At 38.3% G+C, this 27,022-nt stretch overlaps 2 protein-coding genes across 4 annotated transcripts in view; one reads left to right on the forward strand and one right to left on the reverse strand.

The window, feature by feature from the left end:
* The first annotated feature begins 1,389 nt into the window (after positions 1-1,389).
* LOC116056029 (aquaporin-11-like) lies at positions 1,390-4,946 on the forward strand. Its single transcript, XM_031308146.2, has 3 exons — positions 1,390-2,170; positions 2,983-3,099; positions 3,379-4,946. Exons 1-3 carry the CDS (start codon positions 1,582-1,584, stop codon positions 3,486-3,488), a joined length of 816 nt encoding a protein of 271 aa, XP_031164006.1. The 5' UTR covers positions 1,390-1,581; the 3' UTR covers positions 3,489-4,946.
* A 3,246-nt stretch (positions 4,947-8,192) lies between these two features.
* The window catches only part of rsf1b.1 (remodeling and spacing factor 1b, tandem duplicate 1), a 25,244-nt gene continuing 6,414 nt past the window's right edge, over positions 8,193-27,022 (reverse strand). The window contains exons 6-17 of one of the 3 annotated variants that reach the window (XM_031308108.2): positions 24,117-26,201; positions 23,323-23,927; positions 21,285-21,566; positions 20,087-20,191; positions 19,920-19,999; positions 18,577-18,631; positions 18,367-18,479; positions 16,188-16,255; positions 14,722-14,935; positions 14,367-14,587; positions 12,915-13,094; positions 8,193-11,310 (exon numbers count right to left, since the gene is read on the reverse strand). In XM_031308108.2, coding sequence (XP_031163968.1) covers positions 10,760-11,310; positions 12,915-13,094; positions 14,367-14,587; positions 14,722-14,935; positions 16,188-16,255; positions 18,367-18,479; positions 18,577-18,631; positions 19,920-19,999; positions 20,087-20,191; positions 21,285-21,566; positions 23,323-23,927; positions 24,117-26,201 — 4,559 coding nt within the window. In that variant the 3' untranslated portion in view covers positions 8,193-10,759. Of the gene's footprint in view, positions 11,311-12,914; positions 13,095-14,366; positions 14,588-14,721; positions 14,936-16,187; positions 16,256-18,366; positions 18,480-18,574; positions 18,632-19,919; positions 20,000-20,086; positions 20,192-21,284; positions 21,567-23,322; positions 26,202-27,022 lie in introns of all 3 variants that reach the window. The other 2 variants (XM_031308107.2, XM_036008703.1) reach the window with 2 other exon arrangements.

Here is a 27,022-nt window from a genome sequence, read left to right on the forward strand (position 1 = left end):
AAATAATAAGAAAAATAATTAAAAAAAAAATGTATACAGTGCACTCTGTATCACTCACTACAAGTAGCTGCAGGTTTTATCTTGTCTAATCGCAAATCTTTGGTCTGAACTTGCTACTGCACACAGTAAATTATTAAGTAAGTAAGTAAGTTGTTGTTAATGACTTACTTGCTCAACTTCAGCTGCGTTTACTTGAGGTAAAGATAAAAGGGATATTTTAGTTGGCTATGGAAAACAATAGTCTCGCTATAGTAAATGAATGAAATACGTTAGTTTTAATGCCACACTTGCAAGCGGGAAACAGCCAAATAAGGCTCAGGCTGAGTGTGCATAGAACTTTTTCATACAAGCGGTTTTTGTAGGCTATATCAAAATGCCTCCCTGAATGGGAGACTGTGCCTTATTCTGTAATCAGAAAGTCTTTCTGTGTTCCTTGGTCTTGAATCCGACATCCTTGAATCAGACATCGTGCAGCTACTATTTGATATGATAACATTGGATACACAGGCTCCGTCCTTGGAGGTTATGGTTTCTGCTTGCCAACAATAACACACAACAAATTAATAAAAGGATAGTTATGCATTCCAATAGTGTTTTTCTATTACAGGCCGTAACATTTTAGTTCCCCAACACAAACTGCAGCCAGTATAGAAGACAGAACTTATTTACCGAAACATCACTACCAACAATTCCAAAGAAAACTTAAATATTTACATGGAAGAGCAAAATGTGACCAGTGTACATGTAAAATGTACTGAGCTATTTCAAGTTAAAATTATGCCACCTGTGTAGCTCAATTGGTAGAGTGCGCCCATATTCAGAAGCTCAGTCCTCGATGCAGCAGCCGCAGTTTCGGTTCCGACCTGCGGCCCTTTGCTGCCCCCTCTCTCTCCCCTTTTATGTCTAAAGCTGTCCTGGCAGAAATAAAAGGCCTAAAAATGTCAGACACAAAAATCTAAAAGAAAAATGCAGACTAGCCATTTGGTCCAGACTAAGTATCTCAACAACTATTAGCTAAATGGATTTTCATGAAACTTTGTATGCAGCTGCAGGAGGGACAATGCTTGTAAATGTTAACAATTCTTCACAAACAAGAAATGGCAAGCCTAACTTGTTTACAAGTTTAAGTACATTTACCCAAATAGGCCTACTGTATTTAAGTACAAATTTGAGGGACTTGTATTTTACTTGAGTATTTCCTTTTTTGCTACTCCATTAGTTATTTAGCAGATTTAGATATATTTACCTATAGCAAAAAAAAAATAGCCCCACCTTTACCAGCTGCAATATTAAAAGAAATGTGTATATTCATTTCTACACTGTAATAAGTACTACCACCACTGTTTGTAGTGGGAGAATCGACTCCTTAGCAAGAGCTGCTGCCTCGAGCGATTCATGATTGCCCTTTTATTTCGAAAGCATCACTGCTTTGCTTCCTGTTTCATTGCGCGCGGTTTGACGCAGCTGCGGCAGCGTGCAGCAACTTTGACGTCAAAAGAGATTGAACGTTAAATCGATACTTTAAAGTTACCCATCGCTAGGAACTGTTTGTACCACATGTCGGTGTGAACTGCCGGAGATATGACTGACCTGTACATTTCATTGGCGGTGTTGGGAGCTGCGGTGCTTCTCAGCGAGGCGATCCGGCGGACAGCAGTGCGTCTTTTCCCTGGAGCCTACTGGGTTTACCTCCTGGAAGCGGCGTCCACCTTCCAGCTCTGTTGCTGCACTCATGAACTCAAACTGCTGGGTGAAACGGCCCAGCTGGAGTTGCCGGTCGGCCTGACCCTCACATACACCATGACGGTTATCCACTTATTAACTTTCCGGGAAGCGACGTGCAACCCCAGCGGGGCTCTGGAGGGCTTTTTCCGCGGGACCAGCAGCACCAGGGCGGCCGTCGTTATAGCCTGCCAGTTCGGAGCTGCGGTCGCCGCGCAGTTTTTCGCATCCTCCGTTTGGTCGCTGGGTCTTTCCGACATCCACATCAGGCACCAGAGGTTTGGGTTCCGATGCTTCGACCCCCTCGGTGGGACTCTGCTGGAGGCCGCGGCAGTTGAGCTGGGCTGCGCCTTCATGGTCCAAGCTGCCGCCATGCATGTCCACAAACTGGACCAAAAACTTCGAGCTCACTTCATCGCTGCTGTCATCACTGCTCTGGTTTACGCAGGTGTGTTGATTTACCGCTTTGGAGGAGGGTCTGGCAAAGCGAGACTATACCGCGGTTTACCTGCGACCAAGGCTGAAACTAACGTGGTTTAATTTAAATGTTTATAGAGCTGCAAAGATTAATCGATTAGTTGTCAACTCTTAAATGAATCACCAACTATTTTGATAATCAATTAGTCGGTTTGAGTAATTTTTTTAAGACAAAAGTAAAAATTCTTTGATTCCAGCTTCTTAAATGTGAATATTGTTCTAGTTTTTTCTCTCCTCTGTGACAGTAAACTAAATATATTTGAGTTGTGGACAAAACAAGACATTTGAGGACGTCATCTTGGGCTTTTGGGAAACACTGATCCACATTTTTCACCATGTTCTGACATTTTAGAGACCAAACAACCAATCGATTAATTGAGAAAAAAAATCAACAGATTAATCGACTATGAAAATAATCGTTAGTTGTAGCCCTAAATGTTTATAAAACTATACAAGAAGAAAACTTGACATTTAAAAATAATAATAATAATAATAATAATAATAATAATAATAATAATAATAATAGCCTAATACAATAACAATAAAATAGAAGACAGTAAAACTAATAACTGTCAAATTGACAATGATGTTGAACAATGTTCATGAATAGGCCTACATAAATAAATATTCAATAGTTCCTTCCGGAAACTTTCTTGGACATCAAGGAATTACAGACTAGTTAAATACAGCGTTGCTGTGCTGGGTACTTGAAGGTAACAGGATATAGAGAATGGGACCACAGCTTATTTTTGACCCTCTGTCGTTTCTCTCCCTCCTGTGCAGGTGGAAGTATTTCAGGAGCTGTTTTTAACCCTGTCCTGGCCTTCTCCGTCCAGTTCCCCTGCAGCGGCCACACCTACCTTGAGTACTGCTTTGTCTACTGGCTGGGACCAGTCTTGGGTAAGGAGCAGAAGAAGTGGAGTTTATTTGTTACTTTTGGACAAAGCCAGGCTAGCTGTTTCCCCTCTGTTTCGAGTCTTTGTGCTAAGCTAAGCTAACTGGCTGAAGCTTCATATTTAACACACAGGCTAGCAGTGTTATGTTATTTATGATGATGGCTGTGTCCTCTACATTTGTTAGTTTTTTTGTGATTCATACCTTAAATATCTTTGCAAAAGCCTGATTGGCTCCAATATGTACACCATAGTGTAACCGCCTGTGTCTTCCATGTGTCCCCAGGCGTGGTGAGCTGCATCCTGCTGTTCGAGAAGATCATTCCTTTCCTCTCTGGAAAGAGTACCATTGTGCTGGACATCCCTGCTGTCCAGAAACAAAAGAAGACACAGTAGCAGCAGTGACGTCACGTGAGGACTGGCCAAGTTTGTGTCTTAAGCTTTTTATTCCACATGTCTGGGTGGATAATACCAGTATACATTTTAAGACAAAAAGTTTTACTACACATATTATCATTATAGCACAATAAGGCCTATGACTTCTGGGAGGTTACAACAAAGCTGTAATTGAACAGACAGCAGGCAAACTCATCAGTGGGTTCAGCTCTTCATTTGCAAATTTACACATAAAAGTGCTTAAAAGTCAGAAAAATTACGATCTGTATAATTACAGAACTTGGCTTAGAATCATTATGTATTTAAGTATTTTAAGTTCTTCAGTATCAAACTAATCCAGGGATAGCTGTCTGTACATCCATGGGTATATGGCTAATAGCAAATTGGGCATACTTTTAATGGTGCTATGGGACAGCTAATAAATTTGGCTGTGTTTGAAGTGATATTACAAACCTCACCTGGTTGAGCGTGCGCCCCACGTAAAAAGACTCAGTCCTTACCGCAGCAGCCACAGGTTACATTGCGACCCATGGCCCTTTGCTGCATATCATCCCGCTCTCTTTCCCCTTTCCTGTCATCAGCTGTCCTATCAAATAAAGGCCTAAAATGCCCCAAAAATAATCTAAAACATTATAGTACTGACAGTATCAGTCAGATGCAAAAATCATACCAAAGATATAATCTTAATTTCAGTTTGATTTAAAAATGACATTTCTATCATTCTCATAACTTAATTTTTGCCAAATGTTTTTCATATGAAGACTGTCAAAAAGCACAACACTATAGAAGTGTATCTAACCAAGTTTTAATATTGAAATGAATATTTATTTGTTCTGAAACTGTAATTCACTGCTACTATCGCTACTTTACATTAAAGCTGCATGATCAAATGAAAAACAACCTAAAGACAGTTGGAAGTACTTTGGTTGCAAAATATGAAAATATTGAAACTTTGAATGCACACAAATTAACGAACGTGCATAAAGAGAAAAAGATGAATATAAGTGGTTAATATGCAGATAGGTATGACACTTAAGTTTATCAGTTTCTCTATGCACTTAGATTTATGAACCCCTTTATTGTCACTGCATTTAACTTTTATAAGTACACCCAGTGGGACAGAAGACATCTCAATTCCCACAGTCCAAGTGACATTCCTAAATAAATACATAAATACACACTAACCAAAACCATTACTGATAAAAGTGACGTTTAGTGTTATGTGTGGAAAAAGAACTGATTTTAACTACTTTGCAGTAAAGGAAGGCAGCCTCATTAGTACAGCACATTTTAGCAACAAGGCAATTCAAATTGCTTTACATCAAACATTAAAGAGCAATTTAAAACAAGTAAAAACTGGATTTCACCTCTTATGTTTAGATGACCAAAGCTTTAACCTGTTCAATCTTTACGTTTTCCTGCATAAATCATGTTTGACTATGTTAAGCTGATCATTTTCCTGTCTGTCTCCAATATTGGTGAAGTTAAAAGTATACTAGTGTAATATTTGCGTTGGATACTGTTGAAATTGTATCTAGTTTTTGGGACATCACTTTATTTTTTCTCTGTTAAAACTGCAGCAACTTCCATTTCTCTGTGAACCAAGGACAAAATAATTTACAACTTTAATACCTCTAGAGTCTGGATGATAATAATGCATCTTGTTTCTTGTATTATGATTAATTTGAGTATGTGAATAAAGATACATTTCTGACTCAATGTCAGTCAACAAAATGTACAGTTTTTTTTAAATAACAGGTTTTGTATAGTGTTGCAATTTAAATGCATTTGTAATATCTTGTGTAAAATATTTTTGATTAAAATCTATTTTTAAAAGCTTCATATTTTATGATTGTCATTTCTTGTGTTTACAAAGTTTGTATGCTTCAAAAAAGTTATTTAGTTTTTTTTAATTTCCTTGACAATTATCAATTTCAATTTAATTATGTATATTTTATATATGCTGTTCCTTTATATACTGGCTATATGTACAGGCTATTCTGGATAGTTTGTGGATTTCCCCCTGGGGATCAGTAAAGTCCTATTGATATAATAATGTTGATTTGTATTTTTAATCTGTAACTAGTAACTAAAGTTGTTAAATAAATGTAGTGGAGTAAAAAGTACAATATTTGTCTCAGATGTAGTATAAAGTAGCAGAAAATGGAAATACAAGTAATGTAGTACCTAACCAGCTTGGAATCGCTTTGTTGTACAGCTATAGGGCACAGCTTTAGTCTTGTTTATAGTTTTTGGACAACAATGGTGGTCTATTTGTCACTAGGATTGGTTAATTATTACTTTTAATAACCCATAGTTTTACTTTGAATAAAACTCTTAAACCAGTGAATGTTTTTCTATCTACAAAACCACAAAACATGGACCAAGTTAATCTCATTTGCGGTCCTCAGGGAGGTTTGGATAATCCAATGAAGAAAAAGCCCATTAAATCCTGTCCACCTTCAGAGCGTTCGCCTGGTACTTTGGCCTGCATGGTATCTGTTACACAACCTGACCTTTGTGCCCTCTCCTCCTCCCCCTTCCTTTTTTACGCTCATGTCTGACTCAGCCAAATACCAAACTAAAAGAGCTCCTCTGTCAGTTCATACTGCAGCATAAATAACATTTAACACATAAACGACATATGACAAACATGACACGGACTCCACATGGCTGGTTAACAGGAATACATCAATGAGAACTGCACCACGCTGCATCAATGCTTCACTGGGCTGCTAATGCATGCTGACAGCCTCGAATGGCAGCAGTGGTGGAAGAAGTATTCAAATCCTTCACTTAAGTAAATGCACTAATACAACACAAGTGAAAATACTCCACTACAAGTACTTTCTTAAGTCAAAGTATGTATCAGCAAAATATAGTTATAGTATGAAAAGTAAAAGTTTCTATTCAATGTGCAGTAAAATGTTCCCTGTCAGTGTTGTTTCTGGATTAATATTACAGCTGCATTAATGTGTACGTTGCATTTTACTGCTGTAGATGTTTAAGGTTGTGCTTATTTTAGTCTCGCTTTGCCAGACCCTTGCTTATTTTAACTCATTTATATACTGTTGGGTAGTTTAATACAGCAGTGTATCTTGTTATCATATGCTTGTAGTGTCGCTGTCCTGTGATAACCACGTATCTCTAAAAAGTCAACTTTTCATGCTGTCAGAAAAACAGCCCTGTTTTCAGCTTTGTGACAAGGCATTTTCTAGCTGATCCAAGAGGCGTTTTAAAGACTTTATTTAGCTTAAGAAGTATGAGTAAATAAGTAGTGGAGTGGAGTAAAATGTACAATATCTGTGAGTTGTAGTGGAGTAGAAGTATAAAGTAGTATAAAATGAAAATACTCAAGTAAAGTACAATACCTCGAATTTGCACTTAAGTAAAGCACTTGAGTAAATGCATTTTGTTACTGTGGCTAGTGGTGACTGTGGCTTGTCTTGGCTTTGAACTGTCTGTGCAGGTCAATCCAAGCTCATCTCACAAACACCAGATTATTGCTGCCGCTTCACTGTCTGTGGTTAAAAACAAACAACAAACAATTTGGAAGTACTGATGTGTTCAAGTCTGTAGCTTTCTTCTGTTGATTATGGTTGCTCCAGATCAGTTCATTCAATTTTTGACAACAAAACTTACTGTCAAACAATATAAGAAACTCTTGTAGAACAATATAGTTTGCTAGATTAACCAAATACTTGCTAAACTAATGACATTCCATCAACCATTAGCAAACGTTAGCATGCTAACACTCTAAAATGGTGCTCATAGTAAAAGAAAATGTAACATTACTTTTACTTATATCACTTATACAAAAACACATACATAAACATAAATATATTAAGATAGTAATAAGTATCAATGTCATTGTGAGCATGTTGACATAAGCACTTAATTTAAAGCAGACATTCCACCATCTTTTAGCAAAACTAAATGGTGAACATAATATACATACTTATGTATATTACTTTTACCAAAGATCCTTTATACTAAACCGTCTCTGCTTTTACATATATTCCCGTTAGTACTAGGATACATAGCATAAATGTGATACTAATATATAACATTGGCATTGTGAGCATGTTAGCATGCTGACATTAGTACTTAGCTCAAAGCAGACATTTCATCATCCTTTAGCAATTGTTAGCATGCTAACATGCTAAACTAAGATGTTGAAAATGGTATGGTAACATACTAAACTTGTTTTAAATTGAACATTACTTTTACTCATATCACTGTCAGTACTAATATACGTATATTTTAAGATAGCAATACGTAGCAACGTCATGTGAGCTATTAGCATGCTGGTGTTAGCAAATGTTGGCATACTAACAAGCTAAACTTAGATGGTGAAAATAAATATTAAATGAATAAGAAATAAAGTAAATTATACCGTACCTCCTAAACTTGTTTTAAATTGAACCCTTAAGATAGTAATACATAGCAATGTCATTGTGAGCATGTTAGTATGCTAGTATTAAGAAAATGTTAGCATGCTAATGCATTAAACTATGATGGTGAAAAGGGGCAGGTTTAAACATTCATTTGACTTAGTAAAAGGATACATAAATATATAAGATTGTGATACATAGCATTGCCATTGAAATCATGTTAGCATGATTGCATTAGCATTTAGCTCAAAGCAACTCTGTGTGCATATAATTTTATTTCCACATCAAAAGTCACAGAAGACGGGCGACATGAGGCTTGAAACCCATTTTATTATGACAAATGTACAAGATCAGATTCATATGAAATAACAGTAAAGTTAACAAAAATGTAAGGAGCAGACAAAACACCAACAACCAGTCTACTAGCATCTATACACAGTGGACAAGGTGTCTTTCCTCCCAGATTCATCATGAGGTAAATAGGAAAACTCTGTTAACACTTCAGTCATTGGCACCAACTTCCTCTTTAATCACATCGCAGCCTTTATTTATTTCGCTCCTTTCTCTTTTATGCAGGTCTTGCTACAGGTTATTTCATAACCGTGAGATACATATTAATACATTCTCCTTATCTCTGTGGAGAATTTAAAACATGGTTACATACAGCACACAGACATCCATATTCCTTTACTCTGACTCAACCCACCAGAACACACACTTCTATTACATTTGTAGAATTGGGTTTTCTATATTCTGTCCAGCTAATCTAAAAGCTAAATGTGTGTATAGAGGCCCAAGTTGTGTGCACTGCAAGCAGCACATATAGGTTTTGTCTTGGAAGTCATGATTTGGCCATCGCCGGTATCAAAACAGTATGATAAATAGAGTGGTTTTTCCTCTGTGAAGACCATGCTGAGACTAATTTACAAAATATTTTACAAACAGGCTTCATGTCCTCTCTCAAATCAGATTCAGCTGTCCTAGAATATTTTCTATGGTTATCCTTTCTCTCCCCCCCTAGCTTCTGTAACATGACTTTAGTAGGTCAGCGCATGCTTACCTATGCAGTTCCACTGCAAAATAATGAGATATCCTGCAGCATCTACTTCAAAACAGGTCAGGAGATTTTTAAAACATGCCAAAGTTTTCTGGTTTTGTTACAAAAACTGTTGTGCCAATATTACTTTCCTACAAAAGAAAACTATTAGAAACTCATGCATTCCCAAAAAATTGCCCAATATATTTTTTCCATGATTAAAAAAATGCCTCTAAATATATTACAACAATAAACTACAGATATACACACAGACTGGTTCCAGCAGAGGTCAGTGAAGTCATTGGTTTGTGTTTTTTTTCTGTCCATTTGCCCCATTCAAAAACTGCATCCTGACTATCGCTTCAAAAACTAATTATTCCACTAAGTTGTTTATTTTTAACAATCTTGAAATGGTCTGAGTTCTTAAAAGTCAGCGGTTTACTGCAACCGGACTCGAACGTCAACTCAAGATTATGAATAGAGAATGTGAATAAAACACAGGAAGATCAAGCGGGGTAGAATATAAGAAAAAAATAATGAAAACAAAAAGAAAAGGGGGGTGTTTTGAAGCTTAGTGTTATTTAGTTAATAAAAAGCCACGGGTCTGCAGGTTTTTGAACCTCCTATGAAGGACAATGTACAAAGAAAATAAGACACTTTACATTTCGCTCAAAGAGACAACAGCAAATAAAAGTTTAGATATACAAAAAAATACATTATTAAAAAACAAAAATCACAAAAGGGAACATAAATGTAATAACAGGAAACTAGACTACAGCTCAAGATTAGGAGGGACGACAATTTTACTTCAGATTTTGTTTCCCCAAACAAACGTAGTATTAAAAAGAACAGGGGATTCACCACTGGTACTGATGGCAGCGGACATAGTTAAAATAATTATATATGTATTTAATATACAAAAGCTACTTTATCGTTCAACAAAAAGTTAAAGGGGAGGGCTGACAAATGAAGGTTGGTCGACTAGTTATTAGTCTTGAAGTTTATTTGACAAGAATAAATAGTCTCATCTAACGCTTTTACATATTATAAACCAGAATAGTTTGAAGCAAAAGTTTGATATTTGGGCTAATTTAGGAGAGTTACAGTAGATACTAGGGTTGGGGCGACTGGACGAATATAGCATCTATCAGCGATTGGCTGAGTACATCGCTGGTTGTTGTTTTTTTTTGGATGATTTTGTTTTTATTTTTCTAATTTAATGATCAGTATATAATGTATATAGTATATAAACAGAGTTGCATTGAATAGATTGACTCCACTGTAACCTATACCTGATCCAGCTATATGAGTGAACAGATCTTTGAATTAATTATGGAATGACTTAGTTTAATCTTTAAAAATGTTAAAAGTCCCAGTCGTTAAACATTTAAATAGGCAGTCTTAAACTATTTCCTACACATTAAACAATTTCAGTGCCAATTTTCCATCAATGTAGACAAGTAAGGAGATAAAATTTGTAGAAATCCTGGATGTAACAAAATAAAAAACGGGATGATGTGAGGGGAGAAATGAGTTGTTTTTAGAGGAAGGAGGTGGTTTGGCAGTGGAGCTGGAGGATGTGGGTAAACTGATTATTACCAAACAAATGAGAGTTGATCGTTTGGTGCCCTTATTTGTAGTACAAACCCACAGGGACAGCATCAGACTGGTGACAGAGATCCAGTTCTTACTGTAGCAGAGATTGTGGAGACTCAAGGTCCAGATGACACAAATAAAAAGGACGACAAGGAAATGTTCGTGGGGGAGGGAATAATAAAGTTAAGCAATATAAAAATACAATACCACAAAAAATGAAACAATACACTTTTTGTTTTGTTTTTTTACAAATCTTCGTTATTGCAGACGTAGTCCACTAGGTCTGTGACTCCTAACAGGTCGTCTTCGTCTTCCTCCTGCGCCGCCAACTCCTGGCCAACCAGACCGTTTGGTGCTATGGCAGCGGCTGGTGTGGCGCTGATGTTTTTGGGTGGCTCCAGATGTGGGGTGAGGTCTGGAGTGGCGGCAGCGGGCTTGCTCACGAGGCCCTCGAGGCTCTTAATCGGGCTCTGTCCGTTAGTGGGATTGCAGTCCACTGGGTTTGTTCCCTTTGACTCCTCGTCTTCTTTTTCAGCTGCTTTGTTCTCCTTCGGTTTCTCCTCCTGTTCCTCGTCGTCGTCATCATCCGAGTCTATGCGGTTCACGCGTTTACGGACGGGGCGATCCTCCTCCGACGATTCGTCAGAGTCGTCGTCCGAGTCGTCGTCTTCAGAAGCTCTCCTGCGCTTTAGTGCAAGACGTCTGCGCCGCTGCCGGGAATCTTCCTCTGAGGAGTCGGCTTTCCTCTTCACCCTCGGATCCCTCGACTCCTCCTCAGAGTCTCTGGAGAAACTCGCTGGGGAAAGAAAACGAGAGATGCCTTTAGCTGCCTGTAATTCTGCCAGGATCACAATGATATACTAAACAACTGGTTATGCAAATAAGATCGTTAACAAATATTTCTGTAAACATAACTGCTATTAGCAATAGAAATATGGCCTCTATCCGATCCATATTATGCTTACATCGACTGTTGTTTATTAAGCAATTAAACAGCTGGGTAAAGCTGAATGGAGCAACTAAATGTACTAAAACTAAACACAGCAGAAACACCCTGCAGCATGCCTCCCTTCCCTTTATCTTTAATAGGATTTGTCAAGTCATTTCACACTGCAGACGTGACTGTGTGACTCACCTCCTCCCCACACACTTCATTTATTATGATAAAACTGAAATGATATATAGTATAGTTTGCATCAAATCGTTATTTTTAGCCGTACGTGACTTATACAACTTCAATGTGTAACGCTATCTGAATTAGAGATGTTGAAATTAATCAAATAATCGATGCATCGAATCGTGGACATGGGGATGCTGCATCGATAATCGGCCGGGCCATAATCGATTATTTCTGTTTACAATTTAATGTATGCCTAACAACCTTTCTGTTTACATATTCTGTTATGTTTTGCACATTCAGGAAGTGCCATGTGCTCAGTGCTGTAGTTGTATGTATCCAGTGTATTTAGTATTAGAGCATTGCAGAATGTTTTGTTTTTGAAGCTTGAAAAGCTATGAATTAAATATCCTATATGGCTTTAACAGAAAAATGTATTTGACGCGTCGTGATGCATCGAGATATCGAATGGAAGACGTGATAATCGTAATCGAATTGGGAGATCAGTGAAGATTCACACCTCTAATCTGAATCTAGGCTTTATTTTAAAGTGAAATAGAAAATGAATATTATAAATACATTTTCTGACAGCAGTACTTCTGCAAATGGCATAAAATGTCATATAAACATGGTTATTTCAGTTTCAGGGTAAGCTATATTCCAGTTTTACACATGAGCTAACTTTCTCGCAGTTTGGTGATCTGACTTCTGCTGAAACAAATACATTTGAAAAAATTGTTAAGACTGAATCCAACATTGCTGACCACTTTGTCTCACCTCTGTGAAATGCCTTGAGTAAAAATACAGTCAATTTGTTTGTTGCAATGGCCTTAACTTATTACTGTATATCCATGGAACACAAACAAAAAACTCTAATTTATCTGCCCGTATACAGCTATTTCATATGTGATGAATAGGTAAAAATAAATAAATAAATAAATAAAAACTGTAGTCACATGCCAAATGATGACATTTTTGTGTAGCCTAACTAACTATCTAACAAGATATGGTATGCCCAGCTAAAACAGTAGCGACTCTAGTGACTCTGCTGTTCAAGTGTCTTCAGTATCTGAATGTCACTGTCCATGGTGCTGAACAGGTTCATACATTTTTACACGGTTTTAAGCAGGCAGCTATATTAGTTTGGACGGGACATCTTCTATTCGCACAAATACAGCGTCATTTTGTGAAATAATTAGACGACAGATTAGAAAAAGGAATTATTATTACTACTAGCATTGGTCAAAGGTCAAAATCTACTGTGAACTGTGTTTCTGACTGACCCTCACTGTCGGAGCTATCCTGGCGGGGTCTGGGTTTCATTTTGGCCCGGTTGGTTTCTGCCTGAGAGCCTTCGGACTCGGACGTCTCGCAGTAGTTCACCTGCTTCTTCAAACTCCGCCGAGACCGCCGTCGACTCATGTCCAGATCACTGTCGCTGTACTCGCTGGAGCCTTCAGTCGCTGAACGCGCACAAAATAAGAATAATGGGTTACAAATGTACGTGAATAAAATCTCCTCCCATGAATATAAAGCATTAGAAGAAAATGTATATGAGATACTAAGTGTACTAAGTTTGAAAAATGGCCCATTATAAGTTCCCTGAGCCAAGATGGTGTCTTCAAATTGTTAGTTTTGTCCGACCGACAGTCCAAAAATAAAAATATATTCAATCTACAAGATTGATTTTCACAATGTAGACATTTTACACTTTGTGCAAAAGTAAATTTAACCAATTCAAATCATCAATTTCATTAGGGATTTTTTGTATATATTTGCCATACTGTGAATATAAGAAATAATAAGAAACAGCAAAATATTCATATTGGTGCGTATTACAATATGGCAAATACATATACATATACAAAATAATAAAATTCAAAATCCCTTTGTTTCATTTCCACCTTCAAACAAACAAACAACTCCTTCTGTTAGTTTTCTATCTATATTACCATACTGTACCATTCCACTACTGAAAGTTGATATTAATAACATTGCAATGTTATATCAAGCAAAAAAATGTTTCCAGGTTTAAAGTATTCCCTGGCGACAACAAGCACAAACACTTATTTTTAGTCAAAAATAATGTAGACGATAGCTGGCTATATTAGAGGTCTTGAGTCACGACAGTCTCGTGAACAGCTCCACTATATGCAACAGTTTACAGGACTGTTGCGACAGGCTGGCTCTAGATATAGCTAATCAAAATATCTAGTGAATCTAGAAACCTGCGTCTTCAGGAGGAATTGACTTAAAATAACCTGCACACTGATACAAATGATCAGCAACAGAGTGGAAAGAGTTAAAGGTGCTGTAGGTAGGATTGGGAAGATCCAGGAAAATTTGAACATCAACAACTTCTCAGGCCCTCCCCCCTTTCTGCTAAAGCCAAAAATGGTCTCCTAAGCCTCTCCCCCCACAAGGGAGAATGAATGCGTGTGCATGAGCAGTGATTGACACACAGTTATACACCCCCCCTGGCCCGGATTGGTGCATCTAAACAGAACTGTGGAGTTTTGCAAATCGCACTACAGGCTGTACATGGTGCCAGAGGAGCTGGATTTTTTTTTTTTTTTAAAATGACCTGCTTCATGTAGTTCTACTGGAACATAGGGTCAGTTTCAGCAAATATGACAGAAAGTTAGTCTTACCTACTGCACCTTTAAGAGAGAGTGTAAAGGCATGTTTTTGCTAAATGTGTACTAACTATACCAGAACACTAACAATTTACATACCTATTTCATCTTCATCTTCCTCATCTGTCTCCTCCTCTTCATCATCCGAGTAACCTCGCGGTCTCCGCCGTTTTCTGGAGCTTCGTCGTTGTTTCAGTGCCTTTCTGGGCCGCGAAGAAGTACGATGCCTGCTGCTGTTGCTGCCAAAGTCGCTGTCATTGTAGTCCACCTCAAACTCACCGTCCGTGTCATTTTCTGACACGACAAACTCTTCTTCTGAGCTGCATCAAAAAAATTAGGAAATACTTGAATTGACAGTATTTCAGCTATGAGCAAACCAAACTCTTTTCATTAGTGTGCCAAGAAATGTTACAAGATCAGTCAAATGGGCCAAAAAGGCAGTGTGGTTTGGTACCTTTCACTGATGCGAAACTCGTCCTCACTTTCCTCCTCGTCCACGGTGCTGTCGCTGTCCAGGTCATTCAGTCGCCTGCGTTTTTTCCTGCGCTGACCGGCGGAGGGTCGTGGCGGGCGGCCGTTCTCTTTCCCCTCATCTGCTTGAAGGATGACGGACATATCCTTCCCTCTGTGCCCTGTGATGTTGGCCATGTCTTTGCCCCGACCAGCTCCTGTAAAAAAAAAAACTTCCTAAGTTCCTTCCTAAATCATTTCCTAAGATCTTGGAAGGAATAGTTACATTTTGAGAAATACGCTTGTCGCTTTTTAGCCAAGAATAACATGAGATAATCGAAACAGCATTAATGTCTCTTCTGTTGGCTTCCTTTTTTTCCATGTTAAAAGGTTTTTGAGGAGTTTTTCCTTAACTGAATCAAGTGTCTAAGGACAGAGGGTGTTGTATGCTGTACAGATTGTAAAGCCCCTTCATGCAAATTTGTGATATTGGGCTATATATATATATATATATATATATGTCTGTACTCTAAATATGAAGCCAGCAGCATAGCTTAGCATAAAGACTGGACATTGGGGGTAAACAGCTAGTCTGGCTCTGTCTAAAGGTAAAAAACAACAACCTCTAAAGCTCACCAATTTACATGTTATATCGTATTATGATTTTATGAGTAAAAAAAAAAAAAAAAGAAATAGTCCGGCACATAATGCCAACTAGTGGAAGTTGGCAAACCTTCCCCCTACATTTATCAGGAAAAAAAGCCATCAGCAGTTGCTGTGTGCGGCCCAGAGATTTGTGAAAGTTTTGTCCAACGGCCCAGCATCTGATAGGATTTTTGCTTTTAGAGGTTTTATTACAGAAAATGTATGAAACCCCAAATATGTATGACCAAAATAGTCATACATTCTGTCATTGTGTTACTTATGGAAGGAATTATAGTGAAAATAAATGAGTTACCCTTTTGCTGGGGACCCCCTGAAACTTCCTCAAGGACCCCTGGGGGTGAATGACCCCACTTTGGGAACCACTTTTTTTTTTGTTACTAAACCCTGTGTCCTCTCGCGGCTCCCGGCACCACACTGCGGCAAGGCTGTTCGTTTCTTATTTTATGAGGATAAAATCAGTTTTTGACCTTCTTTCTATCCCTCATCTCCCTCCCATTGTCACAACTTAATTAAGTAGCTTGTGGGAACGTCATCTCTCGCTGAATTCACTTGCACTTGGACATCAGATTTTCAACTTTTCATATATATTTTTCTTTAATTAGATTGTCCAAAACTGGGCTGCCACCCTATTCTACCCGGGTAGATCTGCTACTGCGCAACAGCAAAAATAAAAATAAATAATCTTTCCTCCAAAAAGGGCAAATTGGCTAATGCTCGGGTACTCTTAGCCCGGGCCTTGTGCACGTTCTTAGTACTACTACTTAAAAATGATTTTCTAAAGAGTAAGAACTCATGTCCTCGTACCTCCGCCCTCTGCTTCTTTGATGTCTTCCTCAATTGCCTCCTCGATCGCCTCGTCAAATTCATCAAATCTGTAAAAGTAACATCGACATAGACAAGAATTAAATTGTATGTGGGGTGGAAAACATCGCATTTCATCAGTACATGGTAAATGGGCAGGTCAGGGGGGTTTTTATACAGCAAAGAGAGACCATATGATCAGTAACTACAACAGGGTGGTGTTAGGAAAAAAGAAAACTTTGAATATTAAATTAGCATTGGACACAAGATGCATTAAAAATATACTACTTGCAACACTATATAATAATACTGTACTACTACTATACTGTTATTGTTATTTTTTATTATATACTATAACATGGTATTCTTTTCCATTTCTAGTATACAGTATTTTAGTATTGTATTATTACTACATAATATAAACACTTTATAATAACCATCACGAATAAATGGTAAATTGATAGTTAATTAAACTGTAGTAAAGTTATTTTACTGTTAACAAACAATGAAATGATAATTTATAATGTTTACTTATTATTAGTAATGCTATAATTTATGTTATATCAACAGTTTATTGTTGCACACATAACATTTTATAGATTATATTAAGTATGTGTTAATGATTATCAAGTGATTTGTAAACCTTTAAGAAACTGTTTGTAATCCATCAATAAACACTATTTAAATGGCTATTATAGTCTTTAAACTGAAGGATATAATACCTTGTTAATGGTTAATAAATACTTTGTAAAGCATCTATAAACATTATTTAGGTAGCTATTATCAGTGCACAAATAATCACAAAAAACATTTAATGATGCTGCTATTGGTTGGGTCAGTAGCTATTTAAATAACAGATGTCAACGTGTTCTTCTAAATGACTACATGTCTGAGAAACTTACTGTTAACTGGTGTGCCACAGGGTTCTATTTTGGGGCCCTTGCTTTTTACAATATATATTAATAACCTCAGTGAAAATGTTATGAATGCCACTATACACATGTATGCTGATGATACCATTATCTACTGTTCTGCAAAATCACCTGCTAAGACAATTTTAAAGCTACAAAAAGCATTTGAAAATATTCAGCTCAATTTACATGCATTAAAGCTAGTTCTTAATGATAAGAAAACTAAATATATGTTTTTTAACGGAACCCGTAAGCATGGACCTTTCCTGCCTCATCTCCACACATTCCAGGGCAGGCCAATAGAACTAGTTCCCTCGTACAAATACCTGGGATTTATATTGGAGAAAGACATGTCTTTTAAATTGCATATTGAGCAGTTAGTCATTAAATCGAAATTAAAGTTGGGCTTTTACTTCAGAAATAGTTCCTGCTTCACACAGAAAGTCAAGAAAAAATTGGTTGAATCTACCTTCTTGCCAATTTTAGATTATGGAGATGTGTTTTATAGACACTCCACAATGTCCCTGTTGAAATCTTTGGATTTTGTGTATCACTCAGCATTGAGATTTATAACCCATGCCAAGTACTCTACCCATCATTGTGTACTGTATGAAATGGTAGGTTGGCCCTCACTCAACACAAGAAGGCTCAAACATTGGTTGACCTTTGTGTATAAATCAATAGGACATACAGGACATACTCCTTCATATTTAACTACACTCTTAACATCTAGTAGATCAGAACATAATCTAAGATCAAGTAGATACATACTGTATGATGTTCCACAAACTAAAACAGAGTTTGGAAAAACTGCTTTTTGTTACAGTGCTCCAACTTCATGGAATGAGTTACAAAATCAGTTAAAATTGCAGGTTTTAATTTTACATACTGAATTCAAGTCCCGCCTACATCAACTATATCAACATGTTTGCGCTTGTTTTTAAAATGTGATTTTCTGTTTTTATTTTCTTATTTATTATTGCTGTCCATCCCTGTCTGTCTGTTATTTATTGTATGTTAAAGTGTATGTTTATGTGCTGCCTTCTTGGCCAGGGCTCACTTGTAAAAGAGATTTTAATCTCAATGTGATTTTTCCCTGGTAAAATAAAGGTTAATAAAAATAATAAATAAATAATAGGGGCAAATTAATGTTACTTATTAATAATTATTATAGGCATTGTTTGTTGCAACTTTATTTTAAATAAAATATAAGTCAGCATATAAAAACCCCTAAAAAGAGTAATTTAATTATAAAATATTAGCACACAGACCTGTAGCTGATGGATTTCTTTGTCCTCGTAGACCTTCGGCCCCAGCTCTTACTGCGCTTTGTTTCTTTCTTCTCTTTGATGATGATCTCTGGCTTTTCTTCCTCCTCCTCCACCTGTAAGGAGTGAGAGTTGGTCATTTATGTCAGAAACATCAACGGGTAAATATGTATTTATCTGGCAAAAATGTACAATCTCACATTATGTACTTACTGAGGGCGTGATGATGTTTTCAAGACTGATTCCAACATAAATGAGACGCTCTTTCCTGGAAGAGATATCACACATAAAGAAAGCCTTTCAATGTCAAATAAGTGCTAAAGTACAATATACATAATACTAATACCAAACCAATATACTCTTGCCTATTTGTTAAAATAATGTGTTTTAACTCATAACTTTTCAGTCGTGTTCAAATGTTGGCAGCACTGCAAAGCTTTTACTGTGAAGGAGCTGACGTTTCACAGTAAAAGCTGTGATTAGAGTTAATACTAAGAAATCCAGAATGACACCACCGAAATTAAAACCTTAAACACTGGTTCCTGGCTATTTTAACTTGACACCCCATGCTGGGATTGCTTGGGCGTTAAGGCAGCTGTTCCAGTATGTGCACATTTTTGCTGGACCGAAGGAGGGCCACCCCTATACCCGCGAAAGTTTGTCTGAGTCTGTCGCTGAGTTATGGATTTACACCATGGATTGAGCAAGTGATGACGTCGGCCGAATTGGAGCGCCCCATTGGCCGTTGCGGTTTCAAAATGAATCGCCGTAGTAGCCGTCAGCTGGTAACCTCCGCTGTCGCAGATCAATCAACGGATTAATTTCCTCAATATGTGGTCGATGGTTCTGCCTCCGCCGTTTTAACGCACAGTGTGTGTGTGTGTGTGTGTGTGTGTGTGTTGAGTTAAAACTTAGATTAGATAAACTACTCAAATAACAGAAAGGAGTACACATTATGAAAAAAGGAAAAATCTTTTTTTAAAATAGAACCATCTCAAACTAGCGCATGGTAACAATTTCAATTTCATTTTCCGGCCGACATTTTAACACTGATGCAGCGCTGAAGAGAGCAGAGAAGAAATAAACTGTAAAGTTGTCAGGTGGTAGTAAATGTACAGTGTGGGAATAAATGCTACTCGTCCTCAAGACCAACATTTGATGCTGTGGTTCATAATTGTCATGAGTTGCAACCTACAGGTCTGGTCTGTTTAACCAAGTAACATTAATTACACAATAACACTTCGGAAAAGAAATCCAGAACAATAACTTGTTGAAAATCGCATGATTACATTATAGGATTCATTAAATTAAAGCAGTCCGTAATTATTTGCCTTTAAATGTATCTGTACCATGTCATATGACATAGTACACAACAAACAAATATTCCTGATACCACTACAGATGAACATTTAATATCCAGGAATTCACATTATAGACACCACCAGTGACTATCCTTGTAACAATTTGGCCACAATAAGGCACAATGACCAAACACGGTCCATCCACTTACTAGGTTTCCAAATGTTAATGAACAGTTGAGGCACAAAATGTCTCACCTTCTCTCGGCCCGTTCCTTCTTTTTCAAAGCAGCGTCAAGGTTTTGGAGCTGCTCATCCAATTTGTCACAGAGTAGCTTCTGCAGAGGGGATTAACGAGGAAAAACATTAAAACATATTTCCTTTATTTTTTTTCTTTAATATTTGGTGCCCTGACTGGTACGTACATGTTGACAGGGTGGACAGAACCATTCTCCGTCGGGGATGATCATGAGGGGAGGCCTCAGACAGGCTGTGTGGTACCCGCTGTCACACGAATCACACAGCAAGATCTGAAAAAGAAGACGCTGACAAATTAATCGTTTGCATCATTTTCAAGCCAAGATACCAAACTTCTTCCTTGGTCCCATTTTTACTAGTCTATATCCACAACGTTCCGCCTCGGGATTGCTCCGGTGCCGCAGGAAATTCTGCTGGATGCGTGTCTTTTCGCCGATGTCCGTTTCTTTCCGCTTTCTTTGTGTTGCAATTTTAAACTCCGGTGGATTTATGAGGACTATGGTTAACTTCCTCAGATCTCTGCAGGGTAAATCCAGACAGCTAGCTAGACTATCTGTCCAATCTGAGTTTTCTCTCGCACGACTAAAACAATGAACGTGCACGTTCCACCAAAACGAGTTCCTTACCGAGGCTATTTTGCACTGGCACCGTGCGGAGCTTAGCCATGACGATTGTGATTGGTTTAAAGAAATGCCAATAAACCAGAGCACGTTTTTTTCTCCCATCCCGGAATGCTGTGAGGACGAGCCAGACCCTCATCCGCAGCGCTGTGGAGGAAGGTCTGGCAATGCGAGACTACATTTTCACCAATACGTGGATTTGATGTATTTTAAATTGTAAACTGAATGTCTTTAGGATTTGGGCCGTTGGTCGAACAAAACAAGACATTAGCAGCAACACTTATATGGTTCCTCACTTATAATTACAGAGATCTTAATGCATCGTAGTTTAACTGGCCCACTTGGCAAAAATCTTAAAAACCAACATTTTAGAATTACTTTTCTAAATTTAAGCTCCGTGTAAATGTTTTCCATCAAAAAATAAATAAATATTCTGACAGAATCAACCTAAGGAGCATTTTTGGTTCTTTAAAGTACATTCTGCAAATGCTAAACTAATATCGAAACGTCCTTCTTAACTAGAATTCAGAGCACTGGATGAGGTTTACATGATCCAACATTGTAAGAGTAAAGATCTGCGAATAATCGAATAGTTAATCCTTAAAATGTTTTTTTTTGCAAAAATCCAATATATATATATATATATATATATATATATATATATATATATATATATATAAGGGGAATATAGTAATTGATTAAAAAACTAATTAATGCAAAATTAGGAGATGTTGTGAGTACCCACCAGCTCAGGGTGATTTGGAAGACCGCAATGTTTGCAGGGGTCGTCATTAGGAGGTAGGTCGTCGTCTGAGGATGTCGAGGAGTCCGAGCTTCGCCTTTCTCGGTTACGATTCCGCCTTTTTCTGCCTCGCTCAACCTTGTAGTCTTCGTCGCTGTCGTCCTCCTCCTCGCTCTCCTCCTCCTCCTCACTGGACTCCTCCTCGCTGTCGTTGTCGTCTTCGGAGCCTTTCTTTTTACGGCGTGTTCGTGTGTTGGACCACCGAACCTTACGTCTCTTTCTCCCCTTAAACCAGCACAACACGTTGACTTTCAACAGAGCAGATACGTTGCTTACAACTTAAATGACTCACAACCATTTCCCAAATTCATGCAAATTGGCCTTGTACTTTTTAAATGCTTTTTTCTTTTTTTTTTAAACTTGCAGTGGCCCATTGGTTTCAGTTCAAAATGCTAAAATATGGCTGCATGTTTTGGAAACTTTTTATTTAAACTTTAATTTGACCGTGAAAAATAAAAATGTAATATTCAAACTGTAGTGACTCAAAATTGACAGTCTATGTCTAAGTGCAACAGACCATTTGACCAATTAACCTACAGGTAAACTAAGCTAATAAATAAAAATGTCAGAAGACACTAGCGCGATACAATGCTATATGTATTATGTTATGTTTGATTAATTATAATGTTAAAATGAATTACATGTTGGTTTTTTGAAAAAGTGACAGCCATAACGGAAGATGTAAGCAAATGTCATTTTTTGTTGTTGCTTAAAAAAGGTCCCATGGCATGACAATTTCACTTTATGGAGTTTTTTTAACATTAATATGAGTTCCCCTAGCCTGCCTATGGTCCCCCAGTGGCTAGAAATGGCAATAGGTGTAAACCACAGACAGTATATAGAATGGACCAACAGATACCGTTGCCCTGGACAGAGACCAGTGAAGGATATTAGAAGCACTTTTCCGGTGATGGCTGAGCGTTACTGCGCAGCCTCCAACTGAGAGAGACGACGTAAATGTGACGTGAGCAACCTGTCTGAAAGTTGTAAGTCTTCTGGTAGCTGTGCCAAGAGAAATCTCAATCATTCCCAATCTTGCAGAGACGGAGAGCATAGGTATATGTAAGGAGATAACATGGACACAGGCTAATTATTGCTAACTAAAATGCTAGTTAACATTAGTAATTAAACTTAAACAGCTAATGTAAGTCGAAACTGCCTGCGAGCTTCTCCTGTACTATACGGTAATTCCTCTACTATGCGACAGTAAGTCCCGTGGTTATGACACAATCGTTAGCCTATTTTTACAAAAAAGTCTGCTATGGAGCCATAACGTGAGATACAAGGCAATGGAGCCTTTTATACATTGTCGTGTTTCTTTAGAAATAAACAATGGACAAATAAAGTCTTTAAATGCTTCAGATGTAAAGTTATTCGCTGTCAAAGTGACGCCAAAATGAATGGCAGTCAATGGGATGCTAACGGGGGGTGAGTGCTTGTTAGCATCAAAATGGCACCATAGGAGCTACGCGTTGTGAGGAGAAGCTTACCCCCTTGGTGTAAACCAAGCTCTGGGTATCCTGCTCTGCCTTTGAGAAAATGAAAGCTCAGATGGGCCGATCATGACGTCATAAGGAGGAAGGTTACCTCCCCTTTCTCTGCTTTGCCCGCCCAGAGAATTTGGCCCACCCATGAGAAAGAGAGAGACATCATGGCTTGCAAACAAGCAAAGTGGCAGTTGGTCAAGGCCACAGGGGACCACTAAGGTCTATATAAAAGAGACTTCAGATACAGTATTAGGGGACCACTAAGATCTAAAGAGACTTCAGATACAGTATTAGGGGACCACTAAGATCTAAAGAGACTTCAGATACAGTATTAGGGGACCACTAAGGTCTATATAAAAGCATCCAAAAAGCAGCATGTCATAGGACCTTTAAAACATGCAAGCACCAATGGTATGGTCCTTGTATTTGATAACATTTTCATAAAAGATCCTTTGAAAAAGACGTAAATAGTGCACACTAGTGAGCAGTCTTACCTTAGGTTTGGGCTGACCCTCCTGATCAGGCTTTTTCTCTCTTGGTTTCTTTTGAACGGCCTTCACTTCCTCCTCCTCATCATCTTTTTCTTTCTCACCCTCGTTGTCCTCACACTTCTCAGCCAGTGGAGCGGCCTGAGATTTCTCCAGCTTCCTGTCGTGGATCTCCACCACCTTCGGTGTTGGTCTGGAGATTCTGGGTGATCTCCGAAGGGATCTCCCTGTGTTCGTATCGGACTCAGAATCCGCTTGTCTCTCCTCTCTCTGAAGTTCAGCTTTCCTTCGGTGGGCTTGGGGCTTGATTTTCCGACGGTAAAGCTCGGACGGAGCTTCCCCACCATTCGCCACCCCTTTTTTTGTCGCAGAATCCTCTTCTTCACTTTTGCTTTTACTTTCCTCGTCAGCGGGCTTTTTGGTATCCAGTTCTTTGCTTGGGGGGCGGGCTTTCTCCGTTTCAGTTGCGGATTTGCTGTCGGGTTCTTTGCTCACCTTTTGGTGACCAGATTCCTTGATTTTGGTCGAGGTTTTACTCTCTTTATTAGCATGTTTCTCCTCCTTTGATTCATCTGTTTTTGTAAGCGTATCAGTTGTGGAATCCTCTTTATTTTCTTTGTCTTGACACTGCGGTTTCTCCCTGTCATTTTTAAGTTTTTCCTTGACTGTGTCCTTTTTATTTTCCTTGACTGTTTCCTTTTTATTCTCATTGACTGTTTCCTTTTTATTATCATTGACTGTGTCCTTTTTATTCTCATTGACTGTGTCCTTTTTATTTGCATTGTCTGAATCCTCTTTATTTTCTTTGTCTTGACACTGGGGTTTCTCACTGTCATTTTTAAGTTTTTCCTTGACAGTGTCCTTTTTATTTTCATTGTCCGCGTCCTTTTTATTTTCCTTGACTGTGTCCTTTTTATTTTCCTTGACTGGGTCCTTTTTGTTTTCCTTCTGGGCATCCTTTTTATTTTCTGATGACGGACACTCCGTCCCAATTTTTTTAGGCTGTTCTTCAGACAACTTTTCCTGTTCTGCGTCTGGTCTTTCAGGTTTTTTATCACTTTCTTTGGAGATGTTTGTCTTCTCAACAGCACTGGATGGTTTATCTTTCCCTTCAGATGCTTCCTCTGTCATCTTACATGCAACTGAGTTAATCTCAGTTTTGTCATCCTCTTGTGGCTTTGTCAGATCGGGTTTAACGGCCACGGCTTCTACCCCCATAGCCCTGGGCGTAGAGTCGCTTATCTTGGAAACAGAATGTTTCGTATTGTCTTCACAGTTGACAGTTTTCTTTACGTCTTCAGGCTTCTCTGTCTTTTTCGTCTTTTCTGTGTTAGTCTCGGAGGCTGCACTGGCTTGCTCTGGCTTCATCTCTGCATCTTTGACGTTATCGTGCTTCTCTACAGGTTTACATGATTTGTCTAGCTTTTTAATAACGGACGACTCTGCACTCTCTTCAGTGTTGGATGTGCCTTGTGACTTCTCACCGATTACTGGTTTGTCTGCCTTTTCAATGACCTTAGGAGTTTGTGTGGCTTCTTGGGTCTCTGTATTATCACTGTCTTTTAGTATTTCTGTTTTTTTAATGACAGATGGTGATACAGCGTCGGCAGATTTCTTTGCAGGATATTGGTCTGCGGTTTTGATGACTTCGGGCTTTTCTTTTGCCACCGATTTATCCAATTTAGTCTCAGATGTTGCTGTTTCTTTAGGATCACCCATTTCTGCTTGCTTCATGTCCGTTACATTTTCTGACTTCTGGGTTTCTTCAGTCTGATTTGACTCTGATGTGTCTACACTGCCTGGTTTTTCCTCTGAATCTTTTGATTCAACTTCTTTGGATGTGACTTTCTCTGACTCACCAGCTGTTAATGTTTTATCGGTTTCCTTTAATGTCTTGTCTACTGTACGAGACTCTTTTGAAGCTGCTGGTTTGGATTCTTTTATTTTGTCATGCTCTTCGTGATTAGACGACTTCTCGGGTTCATTATTCACGTCTTCAGGTAAAGGCAGTGGAGACTTGTGTGCTCCTTTCTTTTCTTTTGATGCAGTGCTTCCCTTTTCTACCTGCACATCTATGTTTTTCTTGCCAGAGTTTGCTTGGTTTGATGAGACTCCCTCTGTGACCTTCTCTGCACTGCAAGCTTCATCCTTTTTATCTCTCGTATCATCCTTGTGTGTGGATGGAGAGTCATTTTCTCTCTTTTCTACAGATTTATCTGCAACTGGTTCAACCGTCTGCTCTTTGTCGACGGCGGCGTCATTTGGTGACTTGCACAAATTACTCTGGAAGCCTTTCTCTGATGAAGGCTGAACTTCACCATTAACGTGATCATTTACACTCTGCGCTTTCTTGGTCTGTCCGGGAGCCGAGTCAGCTTTAGGAGCTTCTTTGACCTGTGAAACAGATGGGTTTGGCACTATGATGCCACTATGTTTTTCAAAGTCTTCACTAAATTTCATTCCTCTTTTTTTCAAAGGGATTTTCGCCTGTTGGTCGTTCTTCAGAGCTTGCTGAATCTCCTCAGCGCTGTTCTTCCTAGCCTCCTCTCCCTTTTCTGCCTTTACTGATATACACGGCGCCTCAGAGGAGGGTTCACTTGTTGCTGTGCTCGTTTTAGTGTTTGACACCTCCATCGGCTCTTCTTTGATGTTCTGGGCTTTTGAACCGATACCGAGATCTGTAGGCTTTTCGGAGTTGAACTCTGTTTCAGTTTTGCCTTCAATAGTGCCATTTAGTGATAATTTGGCCTCCGATGTTTCTGATTTCATGTTGTCTTTCTCTGTTACTTTTTCCTTATTCTCGCTCTTTGGTGAGAGTGGACCAACATCCTTGTTGGAGTCTTTGTTGTCTTCATCCGATGAGTCCTCAATCTTTTTAACTTCACCTGTAATGTAAATATGGAACAACAGATCAAATGACTTCTCGTAAATAATAGACAAGGAATCTTTAAATCAGTTTCAATGTTTGGTGCCACGTAACTGTAAAATCGGACGGGTAGCCTAGCTGCCAGTTATGTCTCAAATGGTACTTTAATGGACAAACGACAAGAGGGACTGGTATAGCACACAGTGCACTGGCCTGCACTACTCTGGCAGTATAACTGGCAGTTATGTTTTGTACAGCGGTAAAGCGTGTGATGGTGAGTTTGTTTGATGACGACATTTACGTCACATGGATCAAAGTATGAGGCTTGCTTAACCATTCCGCCTTTTCCTTTGCACTAACATAATGGTATTACCGTAAAATCTATATCTGGATGTATAATTCTAGATGTGTGTAGTTTATGTGTGCTATAAATAAGTTTAAATAACATTTTATGTACACTTCCTGAATGATCGTGTCATTCACAAAAGCCTCTTTTTGTTTGTTTTGTATTTTGTAGTGCGTATTTTTCTTTTCCATGTGTGAGTCTTTAATTGTAATCTATAGTGTGTCTATAAGTGTGTATGCGTGTGTAAGTGTATTCAAGTCCGAAAAAGTGACCCAGAATTTAGACAATGAGTTTCAGTGAGTTATGCTTTTTTAGGTCTTATGGTTCTAATGTTGTCATTTGTAAGACATTCTGTGCATTGATATTGTCATTGTATACTATTAGCTAGAAAAGAAAGCCAATAATTTACAAAAAAAAAATGTATCTATCTGGAATCTGTGAATCATAGAAGATAACCTTATTTCCTATGTGTATTGTTTTTTTCCCCCCCACAC

Source organism: Sander lucioperca, chromosome 13, assembly GCF_008315115.2.
Source record: "Sander lucioperca isolate FBNREF2018 chromosome 13, SLUC_FBN_1.2, whole genome shotgun sequence".
Classification (NCBI taxonomy): Eukaryota; Metazoa; Chordata; class Actinopteri; order Perciformes; family Percidae; genus Sander; species Sander lucioperca.